Source organism: Salvelinus fontinalis, chromosome 21 (genome assembly GCF_029448725.1).
Source record: "Salvelinus fontinalis isolate EN_2023a chromosome 21, ASM2944872v1, whole genome shotgun sequence".
Lineage (NCBI taxonomy): Eukaryota > Metazoa > Chordata > Actinopteri > Salmoniformes > Salmonidae > Salvelinus > Salvelinus fontinalis.
Window position 1 is genome coordinate 18,548,450 of NC_074685.1, and position 23,691 is coordinate 18,572,140.

The window sequence follows — 23,691 nt, forward strand, 5'->3', positions numbered from 1 at the left end:
TAGATGGTGTATCCATACACCCAGTCACCACAAAGATACAGGTGTCCTTCTTAACTCAGTTGCAGGATAGGAAGGAAATCGCTCAGGGATTTCACCATGAGACCAATGGTGACTTTAAAACAGAGTTTAATGGCTGTGATAGGAGAAAACGGAGGATGGATCAACAACATAGTAGTTACTCCACAATACTAACCTAATTGACAGAGTGATAAGAAGGAAGCATATACCGAATAAAAAACATTCCAAAACATGCATCCTGTTTGCAACAAGGCACTAAAGTTATCCTGCAAAAAAATGGCAAAGCAATTACATTTTTGCCTTGACTACAAAGTGTTATGTTTTGGGAAAATACAATACAAAACATTACAGAGTAACACTCTCCATATTTTCAAACATAGTGGTGGCTGCATTATGTCATGGGTATGTTTGTAATCGTTAAGGACGGGAGTTTTTCAGCATAAAAAAGAAATCTAGCTAAGCACAGGCAAAATCCTAGAGGAAAACCTGGTTCAGTCTGCCTTCCACCAGACACTGGGAGATAAATTCACCTTTCAGCAGGACAATAACCTAAAACACAAGGCCAAATCAACCCTGGAGCTGCTTATCAAGAAGACAGTGAATTTTTACAGTTGTGACTTAGACCTGCTTGAAAATCTATGGTAAAACATGAAAATGGTTGTCTAGCAATGATCAACAACCTATATGACAGAGCTTGAACATTTTTGTAAAGAATAATGGGCCAATACTACAATCCAGGTGTGCAAAGCTCTTAAATGCTTACCCAGAAGTTGAAATCACTGCAAAAGGTGATTCTAACATGCATTGACTGAAGGGTGTGAATACTTATGTAAATGAGCTATTTCTGTACTTCATTTTCAATACATTTGCTTACATTTTATGTGTAAATGGGTGAGAAAAAAACAATTTAATTCATTTTTAATTCCAGCTGTATCACAACAAAATGTGGAACAAGTCAAGAGGTATGAATACTTTCTGAAGACACTGTAAGTGGTCAGCTATACAGAGACCTCCTCACTCAGATACCATCTAACAACATAGCATACATGACAGGCTGACTGAGGGTCCAACATTGCAACAGAGTGCATAGTAAGTCTTAAAAAACACAACATACAATTCAGTGTTTTCACAAACAGCAGTGACATGCAAGAAAATTACACTTTGGTGCTGAAATAATCACTATGTGGAAGCATTCATTGTTGAATTAATGTTGTTTCAATCATATCTTATGGAATCATAAACATGTTCAGTGACTGAAGTGATCTGTACACCAACATTGTCTAACTATATGCAAAAAGGGCAAGAGGTTAAAAACACATGCCACTAGAGAACTGGTTTATTCGACCACTTTGGGCTCATCTAAAAATTGAGAAAAAGCGGAGAATTTAAAAAGATTGCACTCTACTGGCAATGTCGAAGTTCTACCATCTCGTTTGTATCTTACCATATCTGATGACAACTTTATCCATGTCAAACTAATTCCAACATTTCCATAAGAGATATGTCATGCATAGATTGTACAAGAGGTCTGCAGCTGCACTAGGCTATATGCTTGGTATTAAAATGTATTTGTAAGAGCCAGTAATTGATACAATTTCACAATGACATTGCCATTCACTTGTTTAAAAGGTGTTTGTTTCTCTATGAATGCTATTACTTAACAAAATATGATAACCATTTTCTTTTTGGTGTTCTGAAAATGAGATCTGTAAATCTATTACCATAAAAAAGAAACAAACGTGATTTTGAGTTCAGCTTCAACACTGTATCACCCCCTTTGCTAAACACATATATTAAAAACATTTACTTTCATTACGTTTTTAAAAGCTCTTTACCAGTTGTAGTAACTGGGAGACATTTTACAATGAATCATTAGTGAAGACTTAATAAATAAAACAAATAGATTGTGCAGCAACAACTAATTCTATTAAATGTGCAACTTATGTCGCTTCTACAATGTTTGCATTGAGAAATCAACAGACACACATGCATACTATGAATGTAGTAAACATTATTCATCTCAATAAACCTCTCCTATACAGGTTTCCACTGAAAACATGAATCTTCCTAAACTGTCCACATTGATGAGTGGTACAGACAACCATAAATAGTCAAGTACTCTGCTCTGCTGAAATGTGGGGGCCAGGAGTCACCCTTTGAAATGTACAACCATCCACAAACACCCCCTCCCTCCCTCCTGCCCCCATACCACTGCAGTAAACGTGAGAGCCTTTTCAAATGGTGGAGAGTGTGGAGAAACACAGGTACCTAGGCTAACAGACCTGTACATCAGAGGCCTGAGACAGAGCATGCTATGCCTAGAAACATGAGCATGCATTACAGACAAGGGGTTAGTGAGTGACAATGAGGGAGCTTCCCCCAGAAGGGTGTCCAGGCTCCAGTCACGTCTCTATACAAGTCCTGGAGCTCTTCCAACAGTCCCGTCCACCTAAAAAAAAAAAAAACATTGGTGGCTGCCACAGCATAAAGCAGTGAGTGAAGCGTGGGCTTGAGGGCGGACTGCAAGTCGAGTCGCTAGCATGCCCCAACCCTCGCGCTTAAAAACCACACAGCATCAGGAAAGAGCCTCATCCTCTCCCACGAAGGGCAGGTCCATACTTCTCATGCCCTCCATGCTCTCTTGTTTCCTAGGAAACAGATCGGAGGAGCAGAATTCAATACAGCCATCAGTGCTAAGTACCTGTGTCAATTCTATCACTGCAGAGATGGTTAGTTAACCTCAGTTTAACTGGGAAACTCAGTGGAACCATTTACTTGGATTTCTAATCCTATTGAGTAATTGACTAATCCTACATAACTGGAGAGAGCAAGCAGAGGGAACTTAGCAAGCTGTTAGTCAAACATTCAGGTAAAATACACACACACAAAAAAACATGAAAGTAGTTCAATGGTATGTCTTTGGGCGAGGGAGGAGGCTATTGTTGTGCTGCATGCAGAGGAATCAGAAACCCATGTATTTTTATTTTTACCAGATACTTTAGACAAATTTAATTCAGGGTTTTCACAGGCAAAGTGTTTAGGCTACAATTCTGTAGTGCTTGGCCAAGGATTGAGTCAGGCTGGTTGACCTTGATCATGTTATGAAGTTCATTACAATCAGAGTTTAGATAATGAGATTCTAAGTTGACGGTTTGTGCTCATTGCTGTACAGTACACACTTGGCCAAAAACACCTACATTTGCGCTCGGTAGTAGGCAACCCCACTTCATAACAGATACTAGCAGCAAGAGGTTCCCAGACATGGCTTCAAGTACCCCTGTGTATTGACTAGAATTATTTAATAGACTCCATGTTAAACTGTTACACAGGAGCACTTGACAAACTAACACCATTCATGCCTATGCACTTAAGTGTGTTTCATATTACTTAAATAGTACTGAGATAGATAGGCAGGCAAGGCCGTGGCAGGCCCATAGTCCTTTACCTTCTTTGGTTACTATGAATGTAGCAGTATCTCACATTGGCCGTTCTCCCTTTGCTGGTGGGCAGGAGAGGGTGGAGACAGATTAAGAGGCTGCCACAGCAAGTGCCGGCAAGCATATCATTGGTCGCGCAGGGAGAGAAGAAATCTTAACACCCTTTATGTAACATCCTACTTTTATTGAATGAGAATCAAAAGGAGCATCATTTTGCAAGATCAGATTAGTTAGGAATGTTGCCCATGTACAAAAAAGCCCGTAGCAGAGCTTCTCCAGAGTTATATGAAGCTACATGACATTTATTAAAAACCTTCAACTGCTTTTCAGAGTTAGGGGGAATTCCATTTCAATTCCAGTCTATTCAAGAAGTACATTGAAATTCCAATTCTCTTCAATGCTTTTCAATGAGGAACATTTGGAATTGGAATTTGGTTTACTTCCTGAATAGACAGGATTGAAATGGAATTGACCCCAACCCTGCTGCTTTTAGAGTTGCAGAATTCTGGTAACTTTCCCCAAATTCCAAGGTTTTGCAGAAAATCCAGAATCTTCCAACTAGGATTTCTGGAAAAACAGGGAATTTGGGGAAAGTTAACAGAATTTTGCAACCCTAACTGCTTTTAAAATACTTTTCATCCACTGCCAAGAGAGCAGTGTGAAAGGCCTAAGAGGGGGACTTACGTCAGCATGTGTCCCGGTTCAGACAGACTGGTGCCTCTGTCCTCGGTCCTCTGACGGCTCCAGTCAAAGGGGTTCCCAAAGGAGCGCTTCCTCAGCATGGTCCTCACCAGGATCTACAGACACAGACATCAGTGATCTGACCACACAACTCTGAGGGATATTGTATTGTGTCAGTGGCTTTGTAGGGGGACAACATCAGATTTCAGACTGTATTATGTCGTGGGCTTTTTGAAAGGGCTATACCATAGAGTTAAGAATGAATCACATCACAGGGTGGCTATGAGCAGATCATTTATGTCCATAGTCCTACTTTCACTTTTCTTGGTTATAGTTCAAACAAAGTATTTTATTAGTTAGATATTTAGCAACGCTTCATATCAAGTTGCACTCATGCCATAATAACTCTATAACTTCTTTGGTAACAACAGTTTAATTACCGAACTGTACAACAGTAAGGTAGATGAAATAATCAAAGAGCTAAAAGGAAACTGAACATACTAAACCAATAATTGAACATTCGTAACAAGGTATCTTTTGTGAACTGCAAAGTATGACCTCATGTCCCAGGACAGCAAGAAACTGCCTGCTGTAAAATGAGCCTGAGTGTGAGTTCTGAGCCATTAATCCAGTGCTATCATGTTTAATCTAGTGTTAAAGGCAGGGCAGTGTGGCCTGTGTGTGTCCTCCTCCCACCACTCACCACAGTGGCCAGACTGGGGATGTGTTTGACAGAGTTCTCCACCTCCTCCTCGGTCACCTCAATCAGCATGCAGCAGTTATCATCCTCCAGAGGGAGGGGTTCAGCTCCGTGCCTCGTCACCCACGGGTGCACCTGGGAGGAGCAGAGACAATCTCAACATCATGTAAGCACACACATACACACAAATGTATTAATCCAGAATAAATTAATGGATTTCTGAAACATTGCTTGAGATTACTTACTTCGACACACACACACACACACACACACACACACACACACACACACACACACACACACACACACACACACACACACACACACACACACACACACACACACACACACACACACACACACACACACACACAATAAACATATTTAGAAAATCACAAAGAAGCAAACCTTAATCTGTGGTATTGATATCCTGCTCTCTGGATTCTTGTCCAGCATCTTCAGTAGCAGATCTTTCAGATCGTCAGATATGTCTGCACTGTAGGGCCACAACAAGAGGAGGACTTATGCTTATGGTTATCTATTTGGAATGGATCATATTACTCCCAGTAGAGTTGAATGGAGTACTCACTGCTCTGGCAGCTCCACTGGCTGGGTCTTGATCTTCTGATGAAGACTAAGGATGCGTTCATCCATAAAGGGACACTGTTGATGTGAGTAAAATTACAGTCAACTCAGTTGTCAAAAGTGAACATGTGAGGTGAACAATGATGTATCAAAATGTAAACGTTAAACTGTTCAGTATCAGTGTTAAACCTGACCTTGCATTATGCGATGTGGATTGTGAGGTTATATGTACATCACAGTTAAGGAAAGAGGTTAGAGGTTTACCACTCCAAACACGAAACAATAGAGCGTCACTCCCATGGCCCAAATATCCAATGCCTACAAGAAGAAACAGAAATTGACTTAAACCCATATCATTAAATTGTCCCATACGAGTTGCCCTATGGGAATTCCAGAGGAAAATATTTAATTTCCAAAGAGCCTTCCAGGGGGTGACATTCACCTTGCCAGAGAAGTTCTTCCTGGTCTCGGAGAGGGTCTCTGGGGCAAGGAAGGCGGGCGTGCCCACCGTGCTGGTCAGAAGGGCGTCTGCCCCCTCAAACTGGTTACTGACCCCAAAGTCAGCGATCTTAATATGACCGTCCTCCCCAACTAGGAGGTTCGAGGGCTTGATGTCCCGGTGGATGATCCTCTGGTAATGCACTGTAAAACCACAACAACACATGTAACCGGTGTCACTGTGCTGCTAACAGTATCGCTTCCTTCACTGTCCCTGTCCATGGCTCGAACTAGTTACTCTCTGCTCGCAAACACCTGTAAACGCCTGATTGACAGCATACTAACCATTTGTGCCACTGAAAAGGATCCGATTTAATGCCGCAATTAGCAACATTTCAAGCTATGGGTGAGTTTATTTTGTACGATCTCAATCTGTTACACACACGCCTTAGTATAATACATCCTGATCATACAGGAACATAACGATTCTTACCTTGTCTGTTAGTGAAGGGAGGTTGACTAAGTAGTATAAGGGAGAGGGAGAGAGGTTTTGAGTGCTGCTTCTAGTGCCCATACAGCGCATCTCCCTCCCTCCACATCTCTGTCTGTACTGCTCTGGTAGAATACAGAGCTAGTGGTAAGTCTTGGGGTGCGTCCCAAACGGACCAATTTTCCCTATATAGCGCACTACTTTGACCAGAGCACCATAGGCTCTGGTCAAAAGAAAATGTAATGTAAAGTCTCTGGTCAAAAGTAGTGCACTTATAGGGAATATGATCCTCTTTGAGTGCAATAATGCCTCTAAAAGCCACTGAGATGATGTGCGTCGGGGAAAGGAGGCAGTGGGCGTCTAAAGAGAGGTAGAGAACAGACAGTTCTGAGATTAGAGAAGAGAACCCACTCACAGAACTCAATCCCCCTGAGCAGGTCTTGGAAGTAGAACCGTGCCTGGTCTTCATTCAGCGGCTTGTCCGTGGGCATCTCCTCCATCACAGCCCTACGCAGGTAAACATACCCACAGACAGACACACACAAACACAGAGAGAGCGTTACAGTAGGGCACTGTAAAATCTGCGATGCAGAGAACGCGGACGGAATCACGCTATCCAGACATTAAAACGGAATTCAACAATGTTAAAAACATTTATTGAGTATACTAGAGAAACAACTAAATGTATTGAACATGAAATCAACTAAATGTATTGAACATGAAAACTGGGAAAAACTGAAACCTAGAAAGAGAACTGAATTTTGGGAATCAGTCAACAAAAAAAATACAGATTTTATAGGGCCCTATGTCAGTGCTTCAGAGATTGGGCTCATTCCAGCTTGTAATGATTACAGTAAAAAAATGTAACTTACCCCTGTTTGACAAGCTCAAACACTGTGAACAGAACAAAGATGCCATCATTACTACAACATCATCATCAACAACGCTATTTATAATAGCTTCGGGAAATAATTTAACTTGTGTGTAGGTCTGATTAGGACGTGAGTGGGACGTGTGTGTGTGTGCGCACATGCGGATTGCCAGGCAGAGAGAGAATCAGGCCAATCTTACCCATGTACAGATGGTCCTCACCAGGGTCATCCAGAACCTGGCAGGAGAAGAAAGCAGGTGAGAGGAACACTACTAGCAGTCTGTGGTAAACACAAGTAAACTTGCAATCACTGACAGGGTCGAGGACACAGTGCAGACTACGCAGTCTCAATGGTATTGTATTATGTATTGGCAGTACACAAAGAGCTTGAGTTAAGAGGACCAACGCCATCCAAATTGCAGAGCCTCACCTCTACCAGTTTCACTACATTGGGATGGTCCAGCTTTTTCAGGATGGCAATCTCCTGGTAGACCCGTTCCAGGGGTCCTTTGGGCTGAGGGAGGCCTTCAGGGGCTGCTTTGGCGCCGCGGGGTGGCGGTCTCCCTGCAGGTGGACAGGAGCAAAGAGAGTGTAGTGGCCTTGTTAGTCTACAGCAGCAGAATCCCAAAGTAGTGTACTACCTAGTAGAGCTGGACGATATGGACAAAAAGTCATATTGTGATAAATGTAACTACACTGAACCAAAATATAAAACGCAACATGAAACAATTTCAAAGATTTTACATTTACAGTTCATATAACAAAATCAGTAAATTTAAATAAATTCATTAGGCCCTAATTTATGGATTTCCCAGATATGCATCAGTTGGTCAGACACCTTAAAAAAAAGAAGGGGCGTAGATCAGAAAACCAGTCAGTATCTGGTGTGACCACCATTTGCTTTATGCAGCGTGACACATCTTCGCATGGAGTTGATCAGGCTGTTGATTGTGGTCTGTGTAATGTTGTACCACTCTTCAATGGCTGTGTGAAGTTGCTGCATATTGTCGGGAACTGAAACACACTGTCATACACGTCGATCCAGGGCATCCCAAATGGGCTCAATGGGTGACATGTCTGGTGAGTATGCAGGCCTTGGAAGAACTGGGACATTTTCAGCTTCCAGGAATTGTGTACAAATCCTTGCGACATGGGCAGTGCATTATAACGCTGAAACATGAGGGGGTGGCAGCGGATGAATGGCACGACAATGGGCCTCAGGATCTCGTCACAGTATCTATGTGCATTCAAATAGCCATAGATATAATGCAATTGTGTTTGTTGTCCGTATCTTATGCCTGCCCATACCATAACCCCACCCCCATCATGGGGTACTTTGTTCATATCAGCAAACCGCTTGCTCACACGATGCCATACATGTTGTCTGCCATCTGCCCGGTACAGCTGAAACCGGGATTCATCTGTGAAGAGCACACTTCTCCAGCGTGCCAGTAGCCATCAAAGGTGAGCATTTGCCCAGTAAAGTCAGTTTACGATGCTGATCTGCAGTCAGGTCAAGAACCTGGTGAGGACAATATACACACAGATGAGTTTCCCTGAGAAGGTTTCTGACAGTTTGTGCCTGGGTCGTTGGTCTCAGACGATCCCACAGGGGAAGAATCCAGATGTGGAGGTCCTGGGCTGGCATGGTTACACATGGTCTGCGATTGTGAGGCCGGTTGGATGTACTGCCAAATTCTCTAAAAGTACGTTGGAGACGGCTTATGGTACCTCTTTGTGCATACTGCACTATAGGCTATATTATTCACCATTTGAGGACGTGGGAACTCAAAACCCTTAGCAAGAATGCTAACTCTAAATATGATATTTTTGCTATATAGCCATGTAGGCTAATTCATGAATCTATCAGTAAATGTAGGCTAATGACCAACAAAAACTTTCCAGCGCTAGGCCTAGACTACTTGATGAACAACAAGATCTCATGGTTTTACCAATTTGACTTCGGATTCTGATGTTTATCCACATTTCTCCAAACGTAAAATTTCTAAGTTGCTTAAACGTCAAATTTCAAAGTGTTTTTGACACCCTAGGTTGATTCTGCAGCTCTGTATCTTTCCAGGCAGATACTTTAAAAGCAGGAATCAACATAATGCATAGGTTTTAGAACAATCTACATGAACGTTGTGTAGCAAAATCACAGAAAACTACTCACGTACGGAAAATGCTTCGGTAAGAGGAAGGCTATGTTGGTAATTTTGTGTTTATTGTCCAAGAACTAGGCTATGTACTCCCTGATGGATTGCCTATCTGCCCTAGGCTCTGTACTTACGTGGGAAACCTGCCTGCCTCATCAGCCTCTTCTTGGACAGCACTTTCATTGCCTGGAGGAGGGGAGGAGAGAGAAAGAGAGGGAGGGAGGAGGAGAGAAGTCTGACATCAAAGTATGGAGAGAGGTACAGTAAAAAGAAGTGTAGTTACATACTTCTCTGGATAGAGGAAGGAGTAGATGTGAAACATTACCCTACTTTTACACAATACAAGAAACACATTACAGAACTACAGAACAACCAATTGCCTCTGTTATGCTTCACATACTGTCACATCTCATAGCGATAGAGTTGTCATGATAACAGTATCGCGATACTACAATACTGGATTTTACATGGCAAAAAGGTAGACACAAAGCAAACTAAACTTTTTGGTCCTTTAAAAAACCTACTGTATGTAACATATTGTGTAAAATAGCATGGAAAATAATCATGTGATCTGCGTGAAAACATAAGGCTGCTTGTTTCTAACAGTAGGGCTGTTTTCCTCAAGAAGATTTGGGCCGCTTCATGTTTTGTTTCTTTGCCACGATACCTCTGAGTATGGTGATAATGGTATTGTGACAACACTACAGAGCGATCAGTCCAAATGATGACAGTGCGCGCGTGCGTGCGTGCGTGCGTGTACAGTGACCAGCAGGACTCACATAGTAGGTGTTGTCATCTTCATTGTAGGCCAGCTTGACAACACCATATGAGCCCTTGTCAGAGAACAGGAGAACAGTTAGACAGAGTGTGACATTCAGCAGCTGTCAATCATCCACACAAATAAAAACTACAAACACGGATGCACGCACACACAGAATAGCTATCCCAAGTTGACCCATCGGAAATGTATGGACTGAGTACTCTCAATGAGGAGCAGCTTCAAAAATCAACAGTCCAATTCAAATCTACCCACCCACATCTTAGATTTGTGCCTAATTAGTGCAACACAATCTAGTTTGTCTATCAAGCTTCTCTACCCACCCACATATACAGAGCTTAGCCAAATTAGTTGGAAAGTCTATTCCTTCACACACACACACGTGCAGGTCCCAGCTGGGAGAACAGATTGGAGCTACAGCAGGAAGCCCATCCCAGACTAGAGATGAGGTGATAGCAGGACACAACTCTCTCCAACTCCATCCTGACAGGCTCCCATTGTCTACTACTCCACACAGAACAGAACAGACCCACTCAGCGCCATGCGAGAGGACAGAAGACTAGGGCTATTTATACCAGCCTCTCATGCTCCTCTAACTCTCCCTGGGCCGGGGATTTTCAGGGAATTTGAAATGAGGACAAGGCTGGCAAGGAGAACTGAGAATGATGGCAACTGCCCCTTAATGATCCTCCATCTTTTAACATGCACAGTGGGAAATAGATAGAGGAATGGGGACTTCAAAATAAAATCAAAACGGATAGAAATGAGGACTCTTGTATTCCAACAGCCACTAAGAACAGTTTGCAGTTCTCCCAGGGTCCGTTCGGTGAGTTGAAACAGGAGAACGGCAAGATGACAGTAATCTGAAAGTGATTGAGAGAGGACATCGGTTCTGTGTGTGAATCCATGATAAAAAATGACAGATAATCTGATTTATATCTCGAGGGACAATCAAGGCAGAACAACATGGTTATGGACGGAATTGCAGAATCTCCACATGAGACCTGGAGGGCGTCGGAGGACAAAGTGAGGGAAATGATCTCTGAGAAATTGAAGATGGACAACAGGAAGATTAAGGTGGAGCGCGCCCACAGGAATGTTAAACCCACCACCGGCCAAGGTGATAGGCCCAGGCTGATAGTGGTAAAGTTCCTGAGGTTCAAGGACAAGGTAGCTGTTCTGGAAAGAGCCAAGAACTTGAAAGGAATGTATATCTTCCTCATTGAGGACTATCCTGAAGCTGTGCACCAGAAGAGGAAAGAACTGATCCCAGCCATGAAAGCTGCCAGAGCCCGTGGGGACATTGCTTACATCCGCTACGACAGGCTCATTGTCCAACCTCCCTCCCAGAAGCCTGGAAGGGATGAGAGAGCCAAGCCTATGGGTTCATAGCTTCAACCCCGCAGCACGTGCACGTGCACGTACCCACCCACCCACAGATTAATGGACTGCTGAATGTACATTTTTTCTCTTGCTTTGTCTGCTCTTTTCAGTATTATGTCTATATCCGATAAGCTACACAGGAAAGGGCTGAAAATAGCCCATATTAATATATGTAGCCTTAGCAATATTGTTCATTAAATCAATAACTAGCTAACATCAGATAACCTTCATATGTTAGCCATTTCTGAGAATCACTTGGATAATTCATTTGATGATACAGCAGTAGCAATACAAGGATATAACATTTATAGAAGAGACAGAAATGCTTATGGGGGAGGTGTTGCTGTATATTTTCAGAGCCATATCCCTGTAATGCTTAGAGAAGATCTTATGTCAAGTGTTATTGAAGTGTTGTGGTTGCAGGTTCACTTGGCACATCTAAAGCCTTTTCTTTTGGGGTGTTGCTATAGGCCACCAAGTGCTAACAGTCAGTATCTAAATAATATGTGGGAAATGCTTGATACTGTACAGTATGTGATGCAAACAGAGAGGTCTACTTTCTTGGGAATGATGGAAAAAAACTTGAGTACTTTAAATGAAATTATGGGCAGAAAGACACATTCAACTCCATCTTTCATCAAATCAGATGGCTTATTCATCACAAAACCATTTGATGTTGCCAATTATTTTAATGATTACCTTATTGGCAAAGTGGGCAAACTTAGGCAGGAAATGCCAACAACGAACAGTGAGCCACCACATTCATGCATAAAAAAACAAATAATGAAAGAAAACCATTGCAAGTTTGAATTTTGTAAAGTTAGTGTGGGAAAGGTGGGAAAATGATGGTTATCGATCAATAATGACAAACCTCCTGGCATTGACAACTTAGATGGAAAGCTACTGAGGATGGTAGCTGACTCTATAGCCACTCCTATTGGACATAACTTTAATCTGAGCCTAGAGGAAAGTCTTTGTCCTCAGGCCTGGACAGAAGCCAAAGTAATTCCACTACTTTAATGGTTTAATGGACTTTAATGGTCTTTTCACAATTCCCAAACCAGAACAAATTCAAGAAAGCGTACAGTATTATATAGAGCCCTTATTGCATGGAATTTCATTCCATCTCATATTGCTCAAATAAACAGCAAACCTGGTTTCACAAAACAGATAAAGCAACACCTCATGGCACAACGCCTCTCCCCTATTTGACCTAGATAGTTTGTGTGTATGCATTGATATGTAGGCTACGTGTGCCATTTTAAAAAATGTATGTAGTTCTGTTCTTGAGCTGTTCTTGTCTATTGATGATCTGTATTATGTCATTCTGTATTATGTTTCATGTTTTGTGTGGAACCCAGGAAGAGTAGCTACTGCTTTTACAACAGCTAATGGGGATCCTAATAAAATACTAAATACCAAAAAATACCAATACCAACAGATAGTCTGGTTCCTTGAGTATACAGCATATTGCACTTCCACTTTAAATGTGTACCTTCAGTATGGCAATTTCAATGAATTCTATTGTGTAGTTTCTGTGTTTTAATGTTTTATGTACCGTCTTTTTAAGCACATGACCAAATGAATTTCCCCCTGGTGGTATAATAAAGTTGATCTGAATCTGAAGTGCTTTGAAGAGCGACGACAGTACCTTTCCGATTTCATCTTTGAGCTTGTACTGGTTGAGCTGCACGCAGTCCTTTGAGAGAGAGAAAAAAAAGAAATTGGCTGACTAATGCATTTTTCTTGGTCTGCAACAATCATCACATTAAGTATAGCATTAGCAGAACCAACAATCCATGTAAAAGCAATGTGCTGACCAACACAACCTTCATTATGGACAACCTTGGAAAACAAACTACCAAAAGTCAGCATGACTAAACATACAAAATTGAAGTCTGTACAAACCATCAGTAATGGGATCTGCTGGTTTATATCGAGTCAAGTATATAAGTGTTCAAGAAGCAGGGTAACAACCTAGCTAGAGACCATAGGGTGCAATTTGGGATACAGATCATCTCTACATGGAGTCTACTAGACTATGCTTCTGAGATCTAATGGGGAGTGAGCTGGCATCTAATGAGACCAAGGACCTTACCTTCATATAGAATCAACCTTTATACCAGTATGCTGCTTCATTTACCACTGGGGACAAATGCACATGTTCAGCTGATGTGTGTTCATAGAATTTGGCTAATACAAAAATGGTGTTTTATTAAAAACACCAAGTGGGAGGGTAAAAGGCCGTAGCCTACCTGCAGGTCAGTGATGGAGACGCGGTGAGACTCTACGGTGGGTCTACGGGGCAGCCGGGGGGAGGAGTGGGGCGAGGTGATGGGCGAGTAGGGAAGCGAGGGGTAGATGAAGCGGCCGTTGAGCCCTGGGGAGCCGCAGGGAGACGAGGCCGTCTGGGAGCGCTCCTGCAGGGACAGCTTCCTGTCCGACAAGTTTAGTCTTCCCCGGTGCTCCTGGGGCCTGGGGAACAGGGCCACGGGGCGGCCCACAGCGTGGGACAGCTGGTCACAGGAGGGGGTTCTGAAGAGGGGTGCGCCAGGCTCAGGGGTCTCGGAGCTGTCCATGTCCTCCCCCTCCTCACCCCCCTTGGGCTCGTACTCGGTCACCACAATGAGGGACTCCATGTAGTCTGGGACAGGGTGGGAGTGAGGGTTCATCGTTGGGGCAAGGCCGCTGCACAGCAGGGGCTGTGTGTGAGTGTGTGTGGGCAGGGGGGCATGGCCACAGGGCGACGGCGCCTCAGCAGAGGGCCAGGAGGAAACACACGGAAACATTACGTAGACTGTCCCCAGAGCCTATTGGCCACTGCTCCATCAGTGGTCTACCTCAGGAGAGCAGACAGCTAAGAGAAAACACACAATAAAATGATATTTCACCTTTCAACACAGAGAACTTTAGGGATGAAAAAAATATATATAATAATGTCTGAAATTTAGTCTATCAGTTACAACACAGGTCTGTCGACAGACATAGAGCCTAGGTCCTGACTTTGTTCATGGGCAAAATAGCAAGATGAGCCAGACCCCCCTGGAATTCCAACCTGCAACAACTTTTTAGCTCTTTCAACTCAAAACATGTTGAGGTGCCAACAAACAAATCCTAGGAAAATGATGCTAACACAGAGCAAGTTCATAACTTGAGAACCAATCAACCAACACCTGTATGGACTTATGCTAGGCTACGACATTACTAGCATACAGTTTCTCCATGTGCTAACAACTCCAAATATGTCTGGAATCAGAAACAACATCTCTGAACAGTTGGACTCATTCAAGCCTCCATAAGGGGTTTGGTTATCTATTCTAGCCAACCAAGGTTGTTAACCTCTATCTCAAGTACCCCCCCTACTTTGATCTCAGATGGTTGACGAGGCAGAGCTCAACACCTATTTCCACTCGCATGAGATGCTAATGGACACAGTCCGTGGTTGAGATATTCACAGACACTCCAGAGTTACATAATAACACATTTTCTTGTCAAGTCGGCTGAAATGGAGTCCAAAGACAACTTACTTCCTTGTTCCTAGAGATCTGAGGCTGAAACCATTACACTACACTGATTCCTCATTACACTGGATCGCTGAAGAAGCAGCTTCCAGGCCTAGAAACAAACAGATGCTACTCTGCTCCAGGTGCCACTTGCTCTTATCATAACAAAAGTCACATGATCTGACCTGGGGGGGTTCAATCTGAGGACACCACTCACACAGGGCCATCTATAGCAGAGGAGTATTCTCAACATCATTATTAACAGATCAACCCTGTCACTGATCTATAGCCCGAGACCAGATAAGCCCCTGTGAATGGCAAGAGGAATCTCCTCTCTCAAGCAGACTATAGCTGATGTGACTACTGTAATATTTATGCAGTGGGCTCAATGGGATTGACGACTAAACATCTGGGAACCCATTAGCCCTATTTCAAATATACTTGACCAAAGAGTTGTTGCAAACACTTGGCAAGTTTGGTATCATGATGTTAACTTGGTGCCTATGACGTATCGATATGGTCTGTTGACAATTGAATGGGAAGTAATTTGCATTAAATGTCAACGTAATTCTGCAAGCCCACAATTCGGTACCCAGGTGGCTCATTCCGAGGAAGATGCTTATAACCTGTACATGCACACACCAACACACAAAACAGAGAACCATGCAAGGTTCACATTCACAACAGCTTACAGAAAACGAGCAAACGTTACTGCTGTACAGGATATGTTACATTGCTAACGTTCTAGTTAATAGCTAGTTTGCTAACCCTAAAGAAGATTGCAATTTAAAATAGTTTGGCTATAGTTTAGGGTATGTATTGCTAAATAAGGTCATGGTTTAGCTAATTGCATATTTATGTAAGCGATATTAAAACGTTACATTTTCAATACACCTTGACAGATTTCCAACGTATCGTCGTATTTGGTTGTAGAGCTAACGTTAGCTAGCCAACTTAGTTAGCTTCACGAGACAGAAATATGTTGGGGGAAAAGCGACGCTCGCGCTTCACAAAAACAATCCTTCGACCCCTAACGTGATGGGTGGTAGAAATACTTACTAGCTAATCGTTGCACAAAAACTTACCTTGTCATACAGTGCAACTGTCACCGTTAATGGTGTGCCGCGCACTAGCCACTTGAGGTATGAAGTATCGCTGATGTTGCTGGTTAGCTACATAGAGAAACAGAACGGGGGTATTGTGATAGTTAGCAAAATTCCTGTTGGACCAATGCAGACACCGTGTGGCCGGTGGGTGAAATGCTGTGGGGTGATGGACCCTCTCAAACAAACGGTTGTATTATTTCCTCCTGAAGTCACAAAAGAAAATAGCTTTTCGGAGCATAACCGAAACAAACTTGCCATGGAATTGCCCTTTCTTGGCATAGGCGAATATAGCCTTGATTTCTGGCTCCAGTGTGGTACAAAAACGACATGACCAAAAGTATGTCGACAACTGGTCGAGCATCTCATGGAAACCCATTTCATGAAGCTCCCGATGAACAGTTATTGTACCGACGTTACTTCGAGGCAGGTTGTTACTCGGTAGTCAGTGTTGCAACCGAGGACAATTGATTTTTACACTGCTTCAGCACTCGCGTTCTGAGCAGTTGCTGCTCCTAGACGTTTCCACCTCACAATAACAGCACTTACAGTTGACCTGAGCAGCAAGTCACCGAGCTCTTCAGTAAGGCCAATTCTACTGCCAATGTTTGTCTAAGGAGATTGCATGGCTGTGTTCAATTCTATAAACCTGTCATTAACAGGTGTGGCTGAAATAGCCAAATCCACTAATTTGAAGGGGTGTCCACATACTTTTTGTGTATGTGTGTAATATATATAACATACACACGTAAGAGTAATTTTACAACCCAGATAGCTAGGTAAAGGGTGGTCAAATATGAAAGTTCTTCAAAAAGTAATTGCATGCCACAGCCATAGACATTAAGGGTCATATCACAATCACCCAATAAGAGACCAAAAGGCACTTCAAATAGAAGTTAGCAGACAGGGGAACTGACAATTTATTACAAATATACATTTATATATATAAAAAAAAAATACAATGTCAAAAACATGTGTCCGTCTTGCAAAATGTAAAAGTCTGGCTAAAGAAAAAGTGTTCTCTTAAGAAAAAAATATTAAAAACACTACCATGCAATCTTTTTTAATTAACCATTGTAGATACTATCGCCTCTTCTGGAAAATGGTTCCTCTCCCAATTCCTCCGCCACGACCCCGTCCTCTTGCAGCCACTGCAGAAAATACAGTTAAATAAGAACAGAAGTTACCAGAGATAAAAATATTAAGTTACTACTCATAGTCGAGTGAAAATTAGTGTTATTGACCCTCAACAATTTCCCATACTGGTATATGTAGAAGCAGTGGCACTCACCCTGGGCTTTGAGAATGGCTGCCTTCCCCCTTCCTGCTCCGGTGCCCTGGTTCTTGTTTTTCATGCTCTTTAACATAGGAGCATTCTTTAACATGTCCGGTAAAATCAGGAAGCGAATCTTGCTGCCACGGATGTAGACCTGCTCTAGTTGGGCTACACGGCCATCCCGATGAGTCACAGTGATATTGGACATCTGAAAGGAAGAGGTAAGAGTTAATATACTTTCTACACACAATTCTGTAAAGGGGACAAACAAATCCCTCACATAATAATAAAATAACTATTGCCGGAACCCTAAAGGCAGCCAGATGACACACCTGGCAGTTCATGTTGTCCTCAGCCTCAATGAGCTTGCCTCTGTACACTTCACCAGTGTTGGTCTCACAGGTCACAATGTGACCCTCTGCTTCATGCAGAATCTTGATGGGCACGCCAATGGACATATTTGCAGAGGTCCTGTAGAAACAATGAGACAAGGTTTAGATTGACAGTGTCTCCAGAGATAGAAAACTATTTGTACCTTATTACGGGTCGGCAGGTAGCCTAGCGGTTAGAGCATTGGGCCAGAACCCAGGTAGCCTACTATCTCAAAGACTAGTTGATAAAATGTTCATAAGAAAGAAGTGAAATGCAAATAGAATGTTTCACAATGATGTCATTAGGCAGAGCAGGCAACAGATGGCACACAGACAGCAGAGCTGGAGACAGACTGGCAGAGACAGGGAGTCTCAGGTAAGTTTGTTGAGTCTTTGTTTGGCAACATTATGAAAGGTTCTTTCTTTTTTTGACTTGTAAAATAGGGACATAATTGGAAAATGCCATGGATACCCCCACCCCCACCCTCAACTTAAACTGGTGACTGAACTAAAATTTGTTTAAGGCAATGGTATTGCTGTTGTGATTGTTAGTTTTGGGTACTGGTAGTTATGAGTATGGCAAACACCTTATTTATTTTCTAGGAGACAGACTGAGTCAATGAGGGCGGTGAAAGAGAAAGAGCCAGGGAGAGAGACTTCAGAGGACAGTGTCACAGCCACGGCAGGACCAGGTGTCAACCTTGTTGCCAGCAGCACCAGTATAGGGGACAGTGGCACAGCATTGTCCAGTTATCTCAGTGATGGTACAAAACCATATCAGCCACACCCACAATTTATAAACCACAAACTCTTGCCAACTGAGTGTTGACGTTTCGAGATGGTTTTGCGATTTCCCCTGGCTACATTATAATCCATCAATAAAAGGAGTGTTGTGTTTTCACTGTAGCCAAGGGTTTTCAAGCCAGCCATCTTTTGGCCAAAGAGCAGATGCTGCCTTCATAAGTACAGGATTAGGAACTGGAGAAAAGCCATTAAAATGCACAGCACATCAAAACTGCCAACCCACCGCCACTTTGTAACTGTAACAGCACACCAGCTAAATCTAACCAGTGCCCAGTTATCCAGCACGTGGGGTAAACAGCAGGAATGACAAAAGCTACCTTGCACTATGAGAAAGCAACGACATTGATTGAATCCATTGAGACACACCCAAGACGATTTGCTGGCAAAGCAGTGGATCACTATAGGGCAGATTTTTTAAAAGTGTTGGATGGTGTGGGGGTTCAGTTTGGCGACCGTTTTGACCAGGACAGTCTAAACGTCCTGCAAAAGTTGGAAAGAGCGCTTCTCACAGGGGAGTTGGGTGAGTCTCTAGATCAGTACCCTGAGCTGAAAATAGATTCTCTTTCAGTGCAGTTGCCTCTTTCGCATCAAATAACCCTGTAGCAGCAGTGGAGAGGCAGCAGAGGTCTTCAGGAGGCTTCCAGTGGAGGTGCGGGGGTTGGTTGACCAAATTGAGGTGCTGATCAGAATTTTGTCTGAAATGTACATAAAGACAGACTGGACAGTCTTGAGGGAAAATATCTGCCAGCAATGTTGGATCCATTGAAAACCCGCAAACATATGTTCGGTTCTTTTGTTCAGTAGTGTGTATAGCAGTGGTTCTCAACCTTTTTTGGGTACTGGAACCCCTGCATATTTTGAGGCAAGGCAGGCAAGGTTTTGAGCGGTCCTCAGGGACCTCCACCCCCTCTATATTATATGTAAAGGTACTGGAATCCTTGTGCTGCTGAATACCTTCATTACACTTTTTTTATTTCACGGACCCCTTGCAATTACACCAGGGACCCCTGTTTGAGAACCCCTGGTGTATAGTATGACATTTGTTATTTTGTTTAGTAGTTTTTAGTACATGACAGTACACGTACTAATTATTTATTTTATTTTAAATTGCATACTTTGTGTGACATACTTGTCCATAGCTGTTTGGAGAGTTGAGACGCTGACTGAACAACTAAGTATTTCTGAAGGATATTTTGGTTGATTTGTTTGGGTTAGTCATTGAAGTAGTTCTCGCTTTTAGAACTGTACTTATTCTGAGTGTTTTGTTCTTGTAAAGATGTTGTAATAGACTCAGGCCAGTGGCACATTTAATGACTATATAAATGAATCAGAAAAAGTTACATAAAAAGGTCAGTTCAGTGCGGAGACCAACTTTGTGATGGTTCTCAATGGAGATTCTTTGAGATGAGATCGCACCATGTTCATTGTATTTATGAAAACTGCACCCATAGTGCCACCTACTGGCATTTTTTGGTATTGCTGGTTGTAAATACAAATGGCTGCATACATACTGGACTGATAAGGAAGACTGCTACGAACTTTTATTATTAGTAGTATTATAATGATACAAGTTGGGACAACCCTTCAGTTAACTACTGTACCTATCAATTATCCAGTAGTGGTAATTATGGTTCCTCAATATACATTTAACATATTACAACGTAGGCTGTATTACAGCACTACTTTTGGTGTCCCCCTCAGGAATTGCTCTTGAGAAAATTTCATGTAATTGTCCCCTCCAAAGTTGACATCAGATTTTCGCCCCTGGTGGTGGTCACAGTAATCTGAATTTCTACTTGGCCATGGAGTTCAGTTTCTTTGTCACCTCTGCTTGCTGGTTTAGGCCTGGGTTGCAATTGTATTAACATTATGTGATTGAGCCTGCGCATAACTTTCACCGTGGCCTAAATTGAAAACAAACATGTTCAATTCTACTGGAAAGTGCGTATCAAGGTTAATCGCTACCGCCACAATTGAGCCAGGTGAATAAGAAAAATGTTCAATTCAAAACATTGTCACATACGTTACACCGGATAGGCGCTGTGAAATGTGTTGTTTTACAGGGTCAGCCATCGTAGTTACGGCGCCCTTGGAGCAAATGCAGGTTAAGTGTCTTGCACACATCGACAGAATTTTCAAATTGTAGATTCGGGTATTTGAACAATCGACCTTTCGTCACTGTGTTAACGCTCTAACCGCATTGTTACCTGCCTCCCAAACATATTTAAACTGCAAAATGTAGTTAGCTAGGTAGCTACATAGCTAGCTTACTCAACTGTGGCCGGGGATATCTACTTTAGCTAACTGGCAAGGATGGGTGTGTTGGTTTGGGCTCGCTGGATAGTATAAGCAATCTAGCAACTTACTTAAAATGTAGCATTGTTTTTACCTTAATTTGAAGTTGTTCTTTGTTGATTTCCGCGGTCTTCCAACTTTCAAGCTTCTACAACGTGCGACCAATGAATCAACGGAGAGAGTATTTCGTGCGTTTTACGACTACCCAGAATGCAACTGGAGAAAGGTAGAACTTCCGGTTAAAACATAAAGCGATGCCACATGTGACTTGTTGTTTTCCTCGATATATGATTATATATCTTACGTTTGCTAAAGAAGTTGAGGCTCCCCCACTTTTTTAGATGGAGACGACCCCTTTGTAATATGAACGTGTTTAGATAAATTAAACATACAGACAATCTGACAGGCCATTTCCTCTTGATTCCACTAGTCACAGACAGAAGGGGAAACCCAGGCTCGTCACAGGAACATAGGATCCGTTTACGTTTTCTCACCACCAAATATGGTCATGAGAGGAAGTCCAGTGGCGGGTAGTGGGAGAGGATGGAACTAAGTGAAACTGGGCCGATATTCTGATCATTTTCTCATCGATGAAACATCTGATCTCAAAACTTTTTATGTTTCCAAAACTAAAATCTGTTACAAACAGAGTGCACTAAGTTTGATAGACTTTGACGGTTTTTAGAAGGAGTGTAAGGTCAAATTGAGTTTGCGCTTACTTCAAAAAAGGCGTTCCCTAACGGCAATATGCAAATATATGATACAACGCGCCGTTAGGATATCTCGAGTTTGGCTTTGCCCACCTTGCTTGTTCTACCCACAATGCTTAATTTGCTCCCACTGTAAACGACACAGATGAACTATCTTGGGTTAGTTATATATATCTTTGCTACAGTACTTTAAGATCCTATAGTACACTGATACTGACAGTAAGAAGCAGTATTGAGTTGATGCATTGCTTAGAATAAATCACAGTAGCCTACTTCATCCAGTGGCAGCCAGTGTCATGGCAATGTAAAGAAGCTGATAATACAAATGGGCTTCTTTTATAGGAACATGTCCTGCCTCTCACTAAATATTAGAAAGCAGATTATTCAGTTGATGTTCCTAAACCGTCAGATGCAGTTTATCATAGCGCACGCACTGCGCTTTATTATGGGCAACAATTGTAGTACTCATCACTGCATTCTCTACCAGAAAGTTGGTTGGCCTTCTTTGATGTCAAATAGGTTGATACATTGCTATATTTTTATTTATAAAGCCATTTTACAAAAAGTCCCACTGTACCTAACATCCAGGGTTGGGGAGTAAGAGATTACCAAAAAAAACAGTAACTGTAATCCGTTACATTACCAGCAAAAATATTGTAATCAGATTACAGATGCTTTTGAAAAACTAGATGATTACTTCAAAGACTACTTTTAAATTCAGAAAGGATGTTTGCAACAAAACATCTTTGACACTTCACTGTTTTCTCAATGACATTCAAATCAGCATTGAAAAAAGGCGCAAGTTTAAGTTTGTTCCACCTGAGCGAGTCTGACCACAAGTCAGAGACCACTATGATGGCACACCAAATGTGTTTGATGGATCGCGGGAAAAAAGCAGGAATAGGCTTTTGTAGGCTACAGTCCAAGCTATGTCTTCCAATGGTGCGACTGCTGTCAGCATCCAAAGATGATCCAACTTTATTAAATGCTTAGAGGTAAGGATGACAGCAGTGGTGTAGTCTAAGGCGATACGGATATAGCTTATTATTGATATCTACTAGAGGTCGACAGATTATGATTTTTCAACGCCGATACCGATACTGATTATTGGAGGACAAATAAAAAGCCGATTAATCGGCCGATGTAAACTATATATATATATATATATATATATATATATATATATATATATATATATATATATATATATATATATATATATATCATACACACACCCACATTTTTGTAATAATGACAATTGCAACAATACTGAATGAATGTCACGATCGTGTGGCGGATTAACGGACCAAAATGCAGCAGTTGGAAAATATGCCATCTTCTTTTATTTTAACACGAAGATGAACACGACACAAAAACACTTTAACAAAACAACAAAACGACCGTGAAGCTACAAACGTTGTGCACAAACATACAGGCTACTAACGTTCTTACATAGACAATTACCCACAACCAATGAGAGCCCATGGCTACCCTAAATAAGGCTCCCAATCAGAGACAACCGAAATCAGCTGTCTCTAATTGGGAACTCATTCAGGTAACCATAGACTCTCCTAGATAACTAACCAACATAGACAACGCTAGACATATACACTCAACACAAAACCATCTACTACACCCCATAACCCCTTTACCAAATAAACACCCAAAACCAACAAAACATAAACATTACCCATGTCACACCCTGACCTAACTAAAATAATAAAGAAAACGAAGAATAATAAGGCCAGGGCGTGACATAACCCCCCCCCCTTGAGGCGCGAACTCCGGGCGCACCATACACAGTCTAGGGGAGGGTCTGGGTGGGCTCCCCTCCACGGTGGCGGCTCCGGCTCTGGTCGTAGTCCCCACGTCACCAGAGTACCTAACCACCTCCTAGGCCTCCTCCAAACGACCCCCCTCCACATTAACCCCATTGCATTAAGGGGGAGTTCCGGACTAAGGGACAGCTCCGGACTAAGGACCAGTACCAGGGTAAGGGGCAGTACCAGGGTCAGGGGCAGTACCAGGATAAGGGGCAGTACCAGGGTAAGGGGCAGCACCAGGGTAAGGGGCAGCACCAGGGTAAGGGGCA

At 42.4% G+C, this 23,691-nt stretch overlaps 2 protein-coding genes across 5 annotated transcripts; both read right to left on the bottom strand.

The window, feature by feature from the left end:
• Positions 1–109: 109 nt before the first annotated feature.
• LOC129818362 (calcium/calmodulin-dependent protein kinase kinase 2-like) lies at positions 110–16,360 on the bottom strand. 4 transcript variants are annotated; one of them, XM_055874178.1, is made up of 17 exons: positions 16,126–16,354; positions 13,793–14,394; positions 13,189–13,236; positions 10,156–10,209; positions 9,511–9,562; positions 7,651–7,784; positions 7,421–7,457; positions 7,222–7,243; positions 6,765–6,856; positions 5,864–6,063; positions 5,686–5,739; positions 5,426–5,499; positions 5,245–5,332; positions 4,840–4,971; positions 4,140–4,252; positions 3,464–3,553; positions 110–2,666 (listed from the first exon to the last, which is right to left on the bottom strand). In XM_055874178.1, the coding sequence occupies exons 2-17, from the start codon at positions 14,324–14,326 to the stop codon at positions 2,594–2,596; spliced, it is 1,797 nt and encodes a 598-aa protein (XP_055730153.1). In that variant the 5' UTR covers positions 14,327–14,394; positions 16,126–16,354; the 3' UTR covers positions 110–2,593. The 4 variants fall into 4 exon arrangements, with proteins under 4 accessions (XP_055730153.1, XP_055730154.1, XP_055730155.1 ...); XM_055874179.1 differs by having other exon boundaries at positions 3,464–3,517; positions 16,126–16,345; XM_055874180.1 differs by lacking the exon at positions 10,156–10,209 and having other exon boundaries at positions 16,126–16,360.
• Positions 16,361–17,033: 673 nt separating this feature from the next.
• On the bottom strand, positions 17,034–21,119 carry snrpd3l (small nuclear ribonucleoprotein D3 polypeptide, like). Its single transcript, XM_055874182.1, has 4 exons — positions 20,984–21,119; positions 17,752–17,890; positions 17,435–17,627; positions 17,034–17,294 (listed from the first exon to the last, which is right to left on the bottom strand). Exons 2-4 carry the CDS (start codon positions 17,875–17,877, stop codon positions 17,227–17,229), a joined length of 387 nt encoding a protein of 128 aa, XP_055730157.1. The 5' UTR covers positions 17,878–17,890; positions 20,984–21,119; the 3' UTR covers positions 17,034–17,226.
• Between the last annotated feature and the right edge of the window lie 2,572 nt (positions 21,120–23,691).

Coding starts and splice junctions, on each gene's coding strand:
- LOC129818362 (XM_055874178.1), bottom strand. CDS start 14,326: ATGTTTCCGTGTGTTTCCTCCTGGCCCTCTGCTGAGGCGCCGTCGCCC. Junction 5,500..5,685: donor ATTGTTTCGTGTTTGGAGTG/GTAAACCTCTAA, acceptor TCACATCAACAG/TGTCCCTTTATGGATGAACG. Junction 4,972..5,244: donor TATCAATACCACAGATTAAG/GTTTGCTTCTTT, acceptor TGCTCCTCCCAG/GTGCACCCGTGGGTGACGAG.
- snrpd3l (XM_055874182.1), bottom strand. CDS start 17,877: ATGTCCATTGGCGTGCCCATCAAGATTCTGCATGAAGCAGAGGGTCAC. Junction 17,628..17,751: donor AGGACAACATGAACTGCCAG/GTGTGTCATCTG, acceptor TCTTCCTTTCAG/ATGTCCAATATCACTGTGAC. Junction 17,295..17,434: donor AGCCATTCTCAAAGCCCAGG/GTGAGTGCCACT, acceptor TATTTTCTGCAG/TGGCTGCAAGAGGACGGGGT.